The sequence below is a fragment of the Myxocyprinus asiaticus genome, chromosome 4, assembly GCF_019703515.2.
Source record: "Myxocyprinus asiaticus isolate MX2 ecotype Aquarium Trade chromosome 4, UBuf_Myxa_2, whole genome shotgun sequence".
NCBI classification, from domain to species: domain Eukaryota; kingdom Metazoa; phylum Chordata; class Actinopteri; order Cypriniformes; family Catostomidae; genus Myxocyprinus; species Myxocyprinus asiaticus.
In genome coordinates, this window is record NC_059347.1 from 43,038,697 (window position 1) to 43,053,812 (window position 15,116).

General features: G+C 37.9%; 1 protein-coding gene across 7 annotated transcripts; it reads left to right on the plus strand.

Annotated features, from left to right (window-relative positions):
* Window positions 1-2,567: 2,567 nt before the first annotated feature.
* Window positions 2,568-14,866, plus strand: LOC127434252 (VIP36-like protein). Of its 7 annotated transcripts, XR_007896010.1 has the most exons (10): window positions 2,568-2,775; window positions 3,135-3,253; window positions 3,387-3,504; window positions 3,598-3,680; window positions 5,159-5,320; window positions 5,518-5,632; window positions 5,754-5,783; window positions 5,885-5,978; window positions 8,642-8,761; window positions 8,863-8,888. XR_007896010.1 is itself a non-coding variant. In XM_051686862.1 (9 exons), the coding sequence occupies exons 1-9, from the start codon at window positions 2,574-2,576 to the stop codon at window positions 12,107-12,109; spliced, it is 951 nt and encodes a 316-aa protein (XP_051542822.1). In that variant the 5' UTR covers window positions 2,568-2,573; the 3' UTR covers window positions 12,110-14,866. The 7 variants fall into 7 exon arrangements, 4 of the variants coding, with proteins under 4 accessions (XP_051542822.1, XP_051542837.1, XP_051542814.1 ...); XR_007896012.1 differs by lacking the exon at window positions 5,754-5,783; XM_051686862.1 differs by lacking the exons at window positions 8,642-8,761; window positions 8,863-8,888 and adding an exon at window positions 12,082-14,866.
* Window positions 14,867-15,116: the final 250 nt, after the last annotated feature.

The following is a 15,116-nucleotide window of genomic DNA, read 5'->3' on the forward strand; positions in this document are numbered from 1 at the left end:
GGAGTTTTTATTCCCTTTAAAGTCTGTGATGATATTAATTCCCTGCCACATGCTTCTAGAGCTGGTGGTGTTAAACTGTCCTTCAATCTTGTTCCTGTACTGGCTTGTTTATGCTCCTCCGCGTTCCCGGTATTAAAAGCGGAGGTCCGCGCATTAAGTGGCGCGCGAACATCGCTATTAATCCAAGGTTTCTGGTTCAGGTAAATCCGAATTGTTTTGGACGGAACAACATCCTCTACGCACTTTCTGATGAAACACGTTACGCTATCAGCGTACACCTCGATGTCATCATCAGAGGCAGACCGGAACTTCTCCCAATCCGCGTGATCAAAACAGTCTTGTAGCATAGAGTCTAATTGGTCCGACCAACACTGGATCGTTCTGAGGGTGGGTGCTTCCTGTTTCAGTTTCTGCCTGTAAGCGGGCAGAAGCAGAATGATTTGCCAATATGGTGGGTGGGGGAGGGATTTGTAGCCATCCTGGAAGGGAGAGTAGCAATGGTCCAAATCCCGGTCCCCTCGTGTGTTAAAACTGATGTGTTGGTGGTATTTTGGTGCAATTGATTTAGAATTGGCTTTGTTAAAGTCCCCGGTCACAATGAACACAATGACCACAATGACCATCATTATGTTTGGATGAAAATGGGTGAGGCTTGCAAGCCGAAGAGCACCATCCCAACCGTGAAGCATGAGGGTGGCAGTATCATGTTGTGGGGGTGCTTTGCTGCAGGAGGGACAGGTGCACTTCACAAAATAGATGGCATCATGAGGAAGGAAAATTATGTGGATATATTGAAGCAACATCTCAAGACATCAGCCAAGAAGTTAAAGCTTGGTCACAAATGGGTCTTCCAAATGGGCAATGACCCCAAGCATACCTCCAAATCTGTGGCAAAATGGCTTAAGGACAACAAAGTCAAGGTATTGGAGTGGCTATCACAAAGCCATGACCTCAATCTGATAGAAAATGTGTGGGCAGAACTGAAAAAGTGTGTGCGAGCAAGGAGGCCTACAAACCTGACACAGTTACACCAGTTCTGTCTGGAGGAATGGACCAACATTCCAGCAACTTATTGTGAGAAGCTTGTGGAAGGCTACCCAAATTGTTTGTCCCAAGTTAAACAATTTAAAGGCAATGCTACCAAACACTAACAAAGTGCATGCAAACTTCTGACCCACTGGGAATGTGATGAAAGAAATAAAAGCTGAAATAAAACATTCTCGCTACTATTATCTTGACATTTCACATTCATAAAATAGTGATCCTAACTGACCTAAGACAGGGAATGTTTCCTACAATTACATGTCAGGAATTGTGAAAAACTGAGTTTAAATGCATTTGGCAGAAGGTAAGCTTCTGACTTCAGCTGTATCAAACGCTTCTTGATGTATTCATAAAAAATAATCAAATATTTAATGTGGCACTATTTCTTTCTGATTGTAGCAGTCAGTGAGTCAGAGTGCGGGGTCACTGAGCATCTAAGTAACAAAAGATACATTTGTTTGAATAGCAAGAAGAGCAGGTTAGTCTGCCAAAAAGAAAACCCTGCTGGCCTTTTGTTATCTGTTTGTTATCTGCTTATTCAGCCTTCAGGCCGTTAAAGAGATGATTTTGTTTACTAATACTTTAATAAATAATTCAAGTAAATAAAAGGATACCGGAACCCCCGTGCTTCCCTGGTCGTATGCTGGGGGCCAGTTGCCCCCAGTAACTGAAGACAAACACAAAAACTCACTAAAGAAACTTTACTAGTCTAGGGAAGCAGAAACCATCAACTTAAAATAGCTAGAGCTAATGATTAAAAAAAAAAAAAAGTGTTGTGAATTAGACATAACATTAAAGTAAATATAACTTACCAGTCGATTTAAGGCCACTTAAGGTCACTTTCACTCCAGATAAAGTGTCAAGGCATTACCATTATTTATTCTGATATGCTGATTTCTGGTTTTAGCTTCATATGTCATTGGTTGACAAAATTTGCATATCCACTGAACAGTGATCAAAGAAACAGTGTATGCAGAGATTTTGCCTAGGTGCATGGCATTTTGCATAATAGTTTAGGTATGTAAATAATGCATACAGTAGATATTATTTAGCGTTAAATTTATTTAGATTTTTAGATATAGATTTAATATATTTATGTAACATACACAAATTATATTTAATATTTTTACATTTAAGAGTTAGATTTAACATTTAGTGATTGTTTTAAATTTCATTTGAAAAGTGTATAAAGATGTATTTTATAAAAACATGCTATATTTATGATTGTGTTCAATGAGTTGTTATTAACAATGGATTTTTATGGAGAAAAAAGGTGTTTATGTGTGACTAAATAAAAAGCACCAGTCCACAACAGTTTAAACATTTAAAGAGTTAATCTATTTTGTTTCCCTGGGCATGTTCTTTTTTTATTGGCCCACATACACACCGATTTCGACGCACGAAGTGGGTAGTAAAATGTGATTGGTCGAATAAGTGATTGGCATTATTGTGAACAAATGATTGCAGCGCATGAATGAAAATAGACGAATAGCGACAAGGGGCGGACATTTTGAAGTGAGCGAGGAAAAATGGCGACCATTGTGAAGAAGTTGAACTGTAGTATTCACATCAAAAAAATGAATTTAACGAATAGTCTGGCGAACAAAATTAAAGTATCTGCAGTCTTCATTTTAATACTCGGTTTTACAAGTAGTTATGGAGAAAACAGCTTTGGAGATAATGTCTATGAATATCTCAAGCGGGAGTATTCGCTGAGTAAGCCATACCAAGGTAAGTGTCTATTCCCATTCGTAATAACGTTAAACCGGTCTCCTGCCAAAAGTGATACCTGTGTTTCAGCCAAATCCACTAGTAAAGGAGAAAGATACTTTAGTAAAACCACTGGTTCATTATTAAGTCATTCATGGGGTATTTGCTTTTTTGAGGCGTTGGTTTCCCCTTTTCATGGAAGAGTGGCAGTTTTATTTCGCAACCGCAGTGATTATATACGTCTATGGGGCGGAAGTGGAGGACAGTTTATTGCCTAGATGTTGCCACCTGTCTGTTCATTTGATTCTCACTATTTCTTGTCTGCCTTTACTATGAAAACTGAATTCTCTCTCTCTCTCTATCTGACTGTATGCACGCAGGACTGGGTTCATCCACCTCCTCACACTGGGAGTTCATGGGTAACACCATGATCATGCCTGAACACATACGGCTGACACCAGACATGCAGAGCAGACAAGGAGCTGTGTGGAGTCGTATTGTGAGTTTGAATGAAATTCAATGGGATATTGACTGAATATAGAGCAGCAGCCTATGAGACAAAGGGGTCCAGTGCGTAAAATGTGTAATAGGCCGTTATGAAGGCTTGTTGCTCAGTGTGTTTCTATGTGTAGCCCTGTTACATTAGGGACTGGGAACTACGAGTGCAATTTAAGGTCCATGGTGAAGGCAAGAAGAACCTGAACGGGGATGGCCTTGCAATATGGCTGACCAGAGAACGAATGCAAATTGGTTAGATATCATAATTATTTTAATTATCTTTACAAAGCTTTAAAATATTGGTTTGACCATGATGTTTATTTTGTTCTTTGTGGTTTCCTCTAGGTCCAGTGTTTGGAAACACAAACTTTTTTACTGGTTTGGGTGTTTTTGTAGATACTTATCCCAATGATGACAAGCAGCATGAGGTATGTCTTTGCATGATTGTATATCATGTCCTACTCTTTATACACCGATCAGCCACAACATTAAAACAACCTGCCTAATATTGTGTAGGTCCCCCAACCCGCATCTCAGAATTGCATTCTATTCCTCTCGCCACAATTGTACAGAACGGAGTTACTGTAGAATTTGTCAGTTCAAACCAGTCTGGCCATTCTCTATTGACCTCTCTCATCAACAAGGCATTTCCGTCTGCAGAACTGCCGCTTACTGGATGTTTTTGTCACCGTTCAGAGTAAATTCTAGAAACTAGGGATGGGCAGATCGATCCTAAAGTATCGATACTTCCGATACTGATGTTGTATCAAAAATATCGATCCTCACACAAAAATATCGATTCTAACATATATATATATTTTTTAAACTAGGGATATTATTGTTTGGTTACCATGAACATAAACAATAATCATACGCTTCAAAGTGAAATTAAAAGGATTAGGCTATATTAGCAAATACTTGTGCAGGATGGAAACTATTTCTTCGTCCGCTCATCTTAACATGCATGCTGAAAAACACAACCAGACAAGCGCTTGTGCCATCATAAGGCTCATTCAAACAAGAGTGATCAGTGCCTTGTAGAGGTAACAGAAAATCAGAGAAACAGCTTCTGGAGTAAATTCACACTAAAATATAAACATATCTTATAATGAGTTTGTGGGTAGTTGTTGCTAATAAATAATTAAATAAAATAGTTAACAATGGTTTTACTAAAGTAATATTGTAGAAGTAACCATGGTTAATTGTGTGGTAACTATGGTTTAACTAAATACCATGGTGAAACTATAGTTACTGTGGTGAAACCATGGTAAATTTCTGTAAGGGTAAACAGAGAAGAAGTCTAATAATTTTCTGTTTAGGCTCACAAATGAAATAAAAAAAAATAATAAGAATTATGCCAAGAAATATTATTTAAAATTACACTTTTTATCCCAAGAAATAAAAAAAATAAAAAATTAAAAAAAAACATTTAGTAGAAGTATCGGTATCGACGATATTGGACTTGAAATTATTAGTATCGGCTCGAAAAGAAAATAAGTTGCCCATCCCTACTAGAGACTGCTGTGTGTGAAAATCCCTGGAGAGCAGCAGTTACAGAAATATTCAAATCAGTCCAACTGGCACCAACAATCATGTCACGGACAAATCACTGAGATCACATTTTTTTCCCCCATTCTGATGGTTGATGTGAACATTACCTGAAGCCCCCCAGGCACGGCCATGCTCCTGAAATGTGTTTTTGAAATGTTGATACTGAAATTTATGTATGTGAAATGTATAAGTAAGGAAAACACTTGCTAAAATCGTAATTAAAATCACAATTGCAATATCTGTAAAAGCAAAAAAATATATATCATTGTGTGTTCAAATTAGTAAAATTGTAGTAAAATTAGTCAAATCTCATGTAAGTGAAAAATAGTCCCGTTTCATCTCTCTCTCGGGACAGAGAACTTTTCCTTTCATCTCTGCAATGGTCGGGAATGGTAGTGTTGAATATGATCATGACCATGACGGACGAACTACTGATCTTGGTGGCTGCTCTGCCCATGTTCGCAATGTTGAACATGACACCTTCCTCTTGATTAGATACATGAAGAACAGACTCACGGTAAGAGACAATCATACATTCTTTGTTTCTTTCTGCAGCCAAAGAATATTACACACAGACACAATTCAGCCTGCCATACTGCCACACTGATACTTAAAGACAAGGGCTGGGTTGAATTCTCTTGATCCTTTAAGTGATGATTGAGACAGAGGAATCAGTTCTTAAGTACCATATTCATTTCCTGTTTTGTCTTTCAGGTGATGACTGATATAGAAGGGAAGCAAGAGTGGAAGGATTGCCTGGACATGCCTGGGGTGAGGATGCCACAGGGTTACTACTTTGGAGTCTCGTCAGCTACTGGAGACTTATCAGGTTTGAACCACTGAAAAATCTGTTAAAGATACAGATTATACAATTATATTTTTATCATGAAATATATTCTTTTCAAATGGGTCAATAATTCTATATTATTATGGACATTTCCACAGAGCAGCTGTTTGGATGAATCTCAATCGAGCATTCTGTAATATTTTACTACATTTGTACGATAGTTCGCATAGAGATGATTTCCAAGAACAAGTCATGCATTTTTATTTTATTTTTAATTTTTATTTTTTTTATTAGTGTACAAAAGGAATCAAATCTACTCAAATACTGTTAAGTGCCCATTCACTCATGTGTCATCAGCAGCCGAAAGCCATTCACACATCTGTCCAAAGTAAGATATGCCTATTATTCTTTCTGTCTACAGTTTGCCCATTAACACTGACTACTTGGACACCAGAAAGCAGCTTATTGTGAGAAAGTGGCATTCCCGTTTACATCCACTGTTTAAGCGGCGTACTCTATACTCTCGTATACATGCAGCTCGGTCAGTTAGCAGCTTTCTCCATGCAATGCTTGTGCAAATAACAACATTTACATTTATGCATTTGGCAAACGCTTTTATCCAAAGCGACTTACAGTGTACCTATTACAGGGACATCTCATAACAAACACAGCATCTGAGGAAGACTTCCCTTTTTATTAATCGTTGCTTCGCATAATTTTCAGATATTCCAAAATTGTTATGCTTGTTTTCTCTTTTTTTATTTTTTAAAAAAAAAAATTTTTAAATCCACTTTTCTCCCAATTTAGAATGCCCAATTCCCACTACTTAATAAGTCCTCATGGTGGTGCGGTTACTCACCTCAATCTGGGTGGCGGAGGACAAGTCTCAGTTGCCCCTGCTTCTGAGACCGTCAATCCGCGCATCTTATCACGTGGCTCGTTGTGCATAACACCGCGGAGACTCCGCATGTGGAGGCTCATGCTACCCTCTGCGATCCACGCACAAATTACCACATGCCCCATTGAGAGTGAGAACCACTAATCGTGACCACGAGGAGGTTACCCCATGTGACTCTACCTTCCCTAGCAACCGGGCTAATTTGGTTGCATGGGAGACCTGGCTGGAGTCACAGCTGGAATTGAACTCACGACTCCAGGGGTGGTAGTCAGCGTCAGTACTCGCTGAGCTACCCAGCTGAGCTGAAGTTTTTAAGCTCCAAAAATCGCATAAGTCACCACAAAAGTAATCTATAAGACTCCAGTGGTTAAATCAATGCCTTCAGAAGTGATATGATAGGTGTGGGTGAGAAACAGATCAATATTTAATTCCTTTTTTATTAGGTCCAATCTCCACATTAACTTTCACATTCTTCTTGTGTTTTTGGTGATTCACGTTCTTCATGTATATTGTCCCCTACTGGGCAGAGAGAAGAATTTCTAGCAAAAAATTACTTAAGTATTGATATCTTTCTCATCTACACCTATCATATCACTTCTGAAGATATGGATTAAACCACTGGAGTCATATGGATTACTTTTATGATGCCTTTTATGTGCTTTTTGGAGCGTAAACATTTTGACACCCATTCACTTGCGTTGTATGGACCTACAGAGCTGAAATATTCTTCTAAAAAACATAATTTGTGTTCTGTAGAAGAAAGTAAGTCACACATCTAGGATGGCATGAGGGTGAGTAAATGATGAGAAAATTTTCATTTTTGGGTGAACTATCCCTTTAATCCCTTAAATGACGTAAGGAAAACAGCATTCTCATTTACATGACGTTTCAGGATGCCGATTTCTGCAGAAACCCTGGAATAAACCGTTTTCTTAAGTGCATGTAAACATGGTCACATCCACCTTTGCAGTAGTGTCAATGTCATCAATAACATTACAATAGTGTGATCTTCGCATATTATGGCCGCGTATAGTGTGTTAGTGCATTAGCGCCATAAATACAAAGATAAACATTACAAATTGCACATTATCTACTGCAAATATATTACTTAAATCATCGAGTGGTTAAAACAGCTTCTTCTACTGAACTTGTGTGAACTCTACTCATGAAATGAGGCAAGAAGTCATTAATAACACATTTTAATGTCTTTTAGTTGATGTTTCCATGTAGTCCTGAGTGTCCTCATATTTAAATGTTCTTTAAAAGAGCACCTATTATGGTTTTTAAATGTGCCTAATTTTGTTTTAAAGGTCTCATACAATAGATTTACATGCATCCAAGGTCAAAAAACACTTTAATTTGCTCATAATTTAAATTGCAGCATTACCTTTTTTTCCCCCAGTGTCAAAAACGACTCGTTCAATGATCTGTTCTAAAGGATTCATTCTAAACTCCTCCTTTCAGAGAGCCTTCTCTGCTCTGATTGGTCAGATGTCCCAGTCTATTGTGAACCGCTTTGTGTAGTGTTTGAGGGCGGGTCAAAGCTGTTCGCGAGCAGCCAATGAAGTAGGTTAGTACAGGAAGTAAGTCTGGAATTACTAACGACTCGTTTCAAGTGTTCAGAATCAGTTCTTTATTTTGGGAGTCAATAACTCCATTTGTCGTGCACTTTCATTTTTGAAACTTTGCAGACTTTTTTACATTCACAAACAGCTATATAACACACTACATGAAAGGTAATATTTGAAAAACCATAATAGGTGCTCTTTAAACACCTCTCCCAGTAGTGTGGCCTGTCTGAATGTTCACAAACAGTAAGTCGTTGCTATATGTTTCAAACTTCTTTTTGGCTCTGAGCAAAGAACGAAGTGAGCTGGGGCCTTAAATTGTTCAAGGGCTCCACATCTTCTTAAATTCTGGATATGACTGTTAAAAATGGTTTAAACAAGGACCATTAAAATCATCACTACCCAGCAGAATTAACTCTCAATGAATTAAAAAAAAAAAAAACATTGGATTTGATTTACACAGTGTCACCTGTATCCAACTTAGTTTTTTTCCAAAAGAGACAAAGCGGTTTATGTTCTTTAGATTTCTTTTCTGCGCTCTTATTGCATTTTTCTTTTATTATTATTATTATTATTATTTTCTAGATAACCACGACCTGATCTCCCTCAAGTTGTATGAGCTTACAGTGGAACGGAGTACTGAAGAGGAAGAGGACCAGCAGGAGATCACTTTGCCTAGTGTAGACTACAGAGCAAGCTCTTATGGTAGTACAGTTATACAAGACTGTAACTTACGTTCGGTGTGATCTTTTATTGACGAGCACAGATGACTACCGGTATATCTTACAAATGTTTTCTTTACTCAGTTGCGGTGGAGGATGAAGGAAGGAGCATTCTTGCCATCTTCTTTCTCTTCATTTTCTCTGTCGTTGGGCTGGTGGTGCTGGTTGTAGCTATTCTCTTTGTATATAGTCGCTATAAAGAAAACAGCCGCAAGCGCTTCTACTGAGCAAACTGAAGAAAGAGTGACATGAAGGAAACGGGATGAGAAATCCGACGTTAGTGTGACTGGCATTTCCGCTTCTGGTCCTCACCCCTGCCACCAACAGAAAGGACCTGAACACCAATGCTAGACTAAAAGCTATACCTGACCTCTAAAAGTGGAAACTGACCACCTCAATTGTGATTTCACCATCATCTCTCTTAAAAAACTAAGAAGTAAATTTGAAAGTGTGTGTCTGCTGTTGGAGACTGTCTCTCTCCATATTCTTTGTGCATTCGCTGTATTTTTGTACCTCACCAGTTTCACTGACCTTGGCCTTTCACCCTTAGGCAGCACTGAAAATATGTGTGACAGAGGTGTAATAGTTAAACAAATTGCTATATACTCAGGTTGTCTACTGTAATACCTCTGCGGAAATCCCTAAAGCCTCTTTGTTTTCATGATACTTTCTTTCATTGCACAGAAAGTGATCAACAGAAAATATGAACATCACCTCAATCCTAATCTCAGAATATACAGTGCATCCGGAAAGTATTCACAGCGCTTCACTTTTTCCACATTTTGTAATGTTACAGCCTTATTCCAAAATGGATTAAATTCATTATTTTCCTCAAAATTCTACAAACAATACCCCATAATGACAACGTGAAAGAAGTTTGTTTGAAATCTTTGCAAATTTATTTAAAAAAAATAAAATAAAAAAAAATCACATGTACATAAGTATTCACAGCCTTTGCCATGACACTCAAAATTGAGCTGAGGTGCATCCTGTTTCCACTGATCGTCCTAGAAATGTTTCTACAACTTGATTGGAGTCCACCTGTGGTAAATTCAGTTGATTGGACATGATTTGGAAAGGCACACACCTGTCTATATAAGGTCCCACAGTTAACAGTGCATGTCAGAGCACAAACCAAGCCATGAAGTCCAATGAATTGTCTGTAGACCTCCGAGACAGGATTGTATCGAGGCACAGATCTGGGGAAGGGTACAGAAATATGTCTGCAGCATTGAAGGTCCCAATGAGCACAGTGGCCTTCATCATCCGTTAATGGAAGAAGTTTGGAACCACCAGTACTCTTCCTAGTGCTGGCCGCCCGGCCAAACTGAGCAATTGGGGAGAAGGGCCTTAGTCAGGGAGGTGACCAAGAAACCGAAGGTCACTCTGACAGAGCTCCAGCGTTTCTCTGTGGAGAGAGGAGAACCTTCCAGAAGAACAACCATCTCTGCAGCACTTCACCAATCAGGCCTGTATGGTAGAGTGGCCAGATGGAAGCCACTCCTCAGTAAAAAGCACATGACAGTGCACCTGGAGTTTGCCAAAAGGCACCTGAAGGACTCTCAGACCATGAGAAACAATTCTCTGGTCTGATGAAACAAAGATTGAACTCTTTGGCCTGAATGGCAAGCATCATGTCTGGAGGAAACCAGGCACTGCTCATCACCTGGCCAATACCATCCCTACAGTGAAGCATGGTGGTGGCAGCATCATGCTGTGGGGATGTTTTTCAGCGGCAGGAACTGGGAGACAAGTCAGGATTGAGGAAAAGATGAATGCAGCAATGTACAGAGACATCCTTGATGAAAACCTGCTCCAGAGTGCTCTGGACCTCAGACTGGGGCAAAGGTTCATCTTCCAACAGGACAACGACCCTAAGCACACAGCCAAGATAACAAAGGAGTGGCTCCGGGACAACTCTGTGAATGTCCTTGAGTGGCCAGCCAGAGCCCAGACTTGAACCCGATTGAACATCTCTGGAGAGATCTGAAAATGGCTGTGCACTGACACTCCCCATCCAACCTGATGGAGCTTGAGAGGTCCTGCAAAGAAGAATGGGAGAAACTGCCCAAAAATAGGTGTGCCAAGCTTGTAGCATCATACTCAAAAAGACTTGAGGCTGTAATTGGTGCCAAAGGTGCTTCAACAAAGTATTGAGCAAAGGCTGTGAATACTTATGTACATGTGTTTTTTTTATTTTTTATTTATTTTATTTTATTTTTTATAAATTTGCAAAGATTTCAAACAAACTTCTTTCACGTTGTCATTATGGGGTATTATTTGTAGAACTTTGAGGAAAATAATGAATTTAATCCATTTTGGAATAAGGCTGTAATATAACAAAATGTGGAAAGTGAAGCGCTGTGAATACTTTCCGGATGCACTGTAGGTGAACAGCCTTCAGTAAGTAATTGCATCAGATAACTCTGATCTCTAACCATCATCTCATAGCTGTCAGCATTTAAGTTTTAATCTGGTGAATTTGATTCCCTTTATTACATTTTCATTAAGCTTCATATATGAATAATGCTGGCCAGCTGTACTGTTCTAAACCATCAGTAATAGCAAGCATCAAATGTGAAAGACATTTTTCACAAAATCCTATTTTTTGTAATAAATAAATGTACTTTGATATGTGTTGTATTTTGTTGAATGTGGTCCCGTTTAATGTTTCCAGAACTGCACTGAACTGAATGTGCTTGCTTGGTCCTAAGTGGCTTATCTAGAAGCTTTTAAGCATGAACATAATTTTTGTTGAACTAGGTTTGTTTGCATGATTTAACCACTCTGTGATAAACCATTTGTATGTTTACCTTTCCTCTACATGGCCTTATGTCGACTAACCATAATGTGCTGACAAATATCATAGAAATGTTGATGAAACATCTTGAATTCATATAGCTTAAAGAATTCTTCTTCATTTCTTTCCACAAACAGTTAGAGATGCACTGCCAATGCAGCATTTGGACATTTCAAAGTCAAACCATTTATGGTGGATTTTTTTCCCAGTTTTGCAATAATTATTAATGGCATTGTTGCAAAGATATGCAAGGGGGTTTTGTACAGTGTGATATGACCATGTTCTAATATTTTGTATAACTTCTAGTCACTGCTCTTTACAATTATGCTGCATTTACAGCACACCTTGTTTGTAGGCCGAAGGTTGTGTTACTGTGATCATCAGCTTAGTGATTGAGCAAGCTGCTCTATCAAACTGGTGTGTTTCCGATCTTCATGGTTGTCTGCAAAATGTCAAATGTCTAAATTAAATATTCTAAGTTTGTCTTGTTTTCTTTCAAACAGAAACACTTCCAAGATTTTCAAAAACTAGATGCAATATGATTGAAGAAAATATGTAAGGAAAGATAAGGTAATTGTTTCAAAATGATCATTTCTGCTTCATAATATTTTTTGAATTTGAGAGTTTGTAATAACGTTTTTAAATGTGACTACAGGCGTTTAACCCTGCTTCTGCTTCATTATGGATGGTAGGCAGGTGAGAATATTTGAAAAAGTAAAACCAAAAAGTAAAACCACCTAACATCTAAAGCACTCCCATGAGCAAGATTCTGCTACAAAGAATAATACTAATAAAGTCGTGCTTCGAAGGATTCTATTATAATGGGAGCTCATTATTTGATGTGAAGATCATTTTTGAGGTGTCTGCATCAAACAGTTATCGCCACATTTTTTTGTTCCTGCAGGGGTTTTGAAATGGGGGTCCAGGGGCCGCTAGGGGGTCTGCAAAAATATCAGAGTTCTTTTTTTTTTTTTTTTTTGTAAAAATGTTGACACTATTGCAGTTTCATTCTGCAAACATTAGATCAGTCATGATTGTTTAATTGTATTGACAGCCATAGTAATAAAAATAAAATGGCACATAATTGTATATATTATGAAAAAAAAAACTTTTTTGTAAGAAATAAGGGTTGTAATTAAAGCTGCTTTGAAACAATAATTATTGTTAATTGTACACTTTTGCACATTTATTTGAGGGATGAATAAAGTAGTATAGTATCGTTATATATTGCTTTTCTCAATAAACATAAATATTTATAATTGTAAAACATTTTATTGAATTGAAAATATTGGTCTTCGGGTTTATACACCTAACATTACTCCAGCATAAGAAAGATACACTGTCAACCTAATAAAAAGTATTTTCCAAATAATAGGTTTATGTAGTAATTGTATTAGTAATAATATTAGTAATTATTTTGGCTTTAGTACAATGATAATATAAAAGCCAATTATTTAATTTTTCAAACAAGAAGTCTTTATAATATCATGTTTACTACTTTTCTCACAAAGTGGGTCCTTGGCATAAAAATCTTTGAAAACCCCTTTAACACACCATTGGCTGATGCAGCGGTTTGCTGTCTGTGCTAATTCTCTAAATTTAGAGTATTCCAGAAAGCAGGTTAAGCGACTTAGTGGATAACCTCAGCTTTCGGTGTCAAAAACTGAGGTAACTTGTATGTTAGTAGCTGTAGCAACGTACTCTCTGAACCTAACCTGGTCTGGAGTAGGTTATGTTCCAGGGTTAGTTTATTTCAGGTACAGTTGAAGTCAGAAGTTTACATACATTTAGGTTGAAGTCATTAAAACTAATTTTTTAACCACTCCACAGATTTCATATTAGCAAACTATAGTTTTGGCAAGTTGTTTAGGACATCTGCTTTGTGCATGACACTCAGTGCCTCTTTGTTTGATATCATGGGAAAATCAAAAGAAATAAGCTAAGACCTCAAAAAAAAATTGTGTACCTCCACAAGTCTGGTTCATCCTTTTTCCAAACACCTGAAGGGACCACGTTCATCTGTACAAACAATAGTACGCAAGTATAAACACCATGGGACCACACAGCCATCATACCGCTCAGGAAGGAGACACATTCTGTCTCCTAGAGATGAACGTATTTTGGTGCGAAAAGTGCAAAACAATCCGCCATAAAAAAGCCAGACTACAGATTGCAATGCACATGGAGACAAAGATCTTACTTTTTGGAGAAATGTCCTCTGGTCTGATGAAACAAAAATTTAAATGTTTGGTCATAATGGCCATCATTATGTTTGGAGGAAAAAGGGTGAGGCTTGCAAGCCGAAGAACACCATCCCATCCGTGAAGCATGGGGGTGGCAGCATCATGTTGTGGGGGTACTTTGCTGCAGCAGGTACTGGTGCACTTCACAATATAGATGGCATCATGAGCAAGGAAAATTACGTGGATATATTGAAGCAAAATCTCAAGACTTCAGCCAGGAAGTTAAAGCTCAGTTGCAAATGGGTCTTCCTAATGGACAGTGACCCCAAGTATACCTCCAAAGTTGTGGCAAAATGGCTTAAGGACAACAAAGTCAAGATATTGGAGTGGCCATCACAAAGCCCTGACCTCAATCCTCAAGCATAGTAAATATGTGGGCAGAACTGAAAAAGCATGTGCGAGCAAGGAGGCCAATAAACCTGACACAATAACACCAGTTCTGTCTGGAGGAATGGGCTGAAATTCCAGCGACTTATTGTGAGAAGCTCGTGGAAGGCTACCCAAAATGTTTGACCCAAGTTAAACAATATAAAGGCAATGCTACTAAATATTAACAAAGTGTATGTAAACATCTGACCCACTGGGAATGTGATGAAAGAAATAAAAGCTGAAATAAATCATTCTCTCTACTATTATTTTGACATTTCACATTCTTAAAATAAAGTAGTGATCCTGACTGACCTAAGACAGGGAATGTTTTCTATGATTAAATGTCAGGAATTGTGAAAAACTGAGTTTAAATATATTTGGCTATGGTTTATGTAAACTTCTGACTTCAGCTGTAGATGTCAGTAAGTTTCAAAGGTTGTCAGCTCATGTGTGCCCTTTTAATAGAGACACAGTTGGCGTGGAAGTTCAGATTACGCACACAACTATATTTTTAAAGCAATATTACGGCAATCTGCTATCTTTACCTCACATATCTTCTTTACTCCGGCATTTCCAGTCTCTCACACCGCAGATTTGCATTCAAAAGTGAACAAATTGTGTACATTGTGCTTTTTTAATGGGAAGTTTTTAATACTGTACTATTTTTTTTTAACATAGAACACATTGGAAAGGCCTCCACACTCTTCACTGTAAAGAAAGGGCTTTATGTATTTATATTTAGCCTTTCTAATAAATAATTTTACTTCATTATATTAATTTAATGAACATATCTATAAATATCAAAGATACAATTATTATAGCACCCACATTCTATTTACAGTTCCTTCAGTCAATTAATATTAATTGTATTTATAAAATGACATTCCATAGTATCAGTATGCAGGTAATGTCTGCCAATTCAAAGC

What these genes read in the sequence shown, in the direction of transcription:
- LOC127434252 (XM_051686854.1), top strand. Translation starts at nt 2,574, where the DNA reads ATGGCGACCATTGTGAAGAAGTTGAACTGTAGTATTCACATCAAAAAA. An exon ending in GCTGAGTAAGCCATACCAAG is followed by an intron (nt 2,776 to 3,134) that starts GTAAGTGTCTAT and finishes GTATGCACGCAG; the next exon opens with GACTGGGTTCATCCACCTCC. An exon ending in AGCTACTGGAGACTTATCAG is followed by an intron (nt 5,633 to 8,641) that starts GTTTGAACCACT and finishes ATTATTTTCTAG; the next exon opens with ATAACCACGACCTGATCTCC.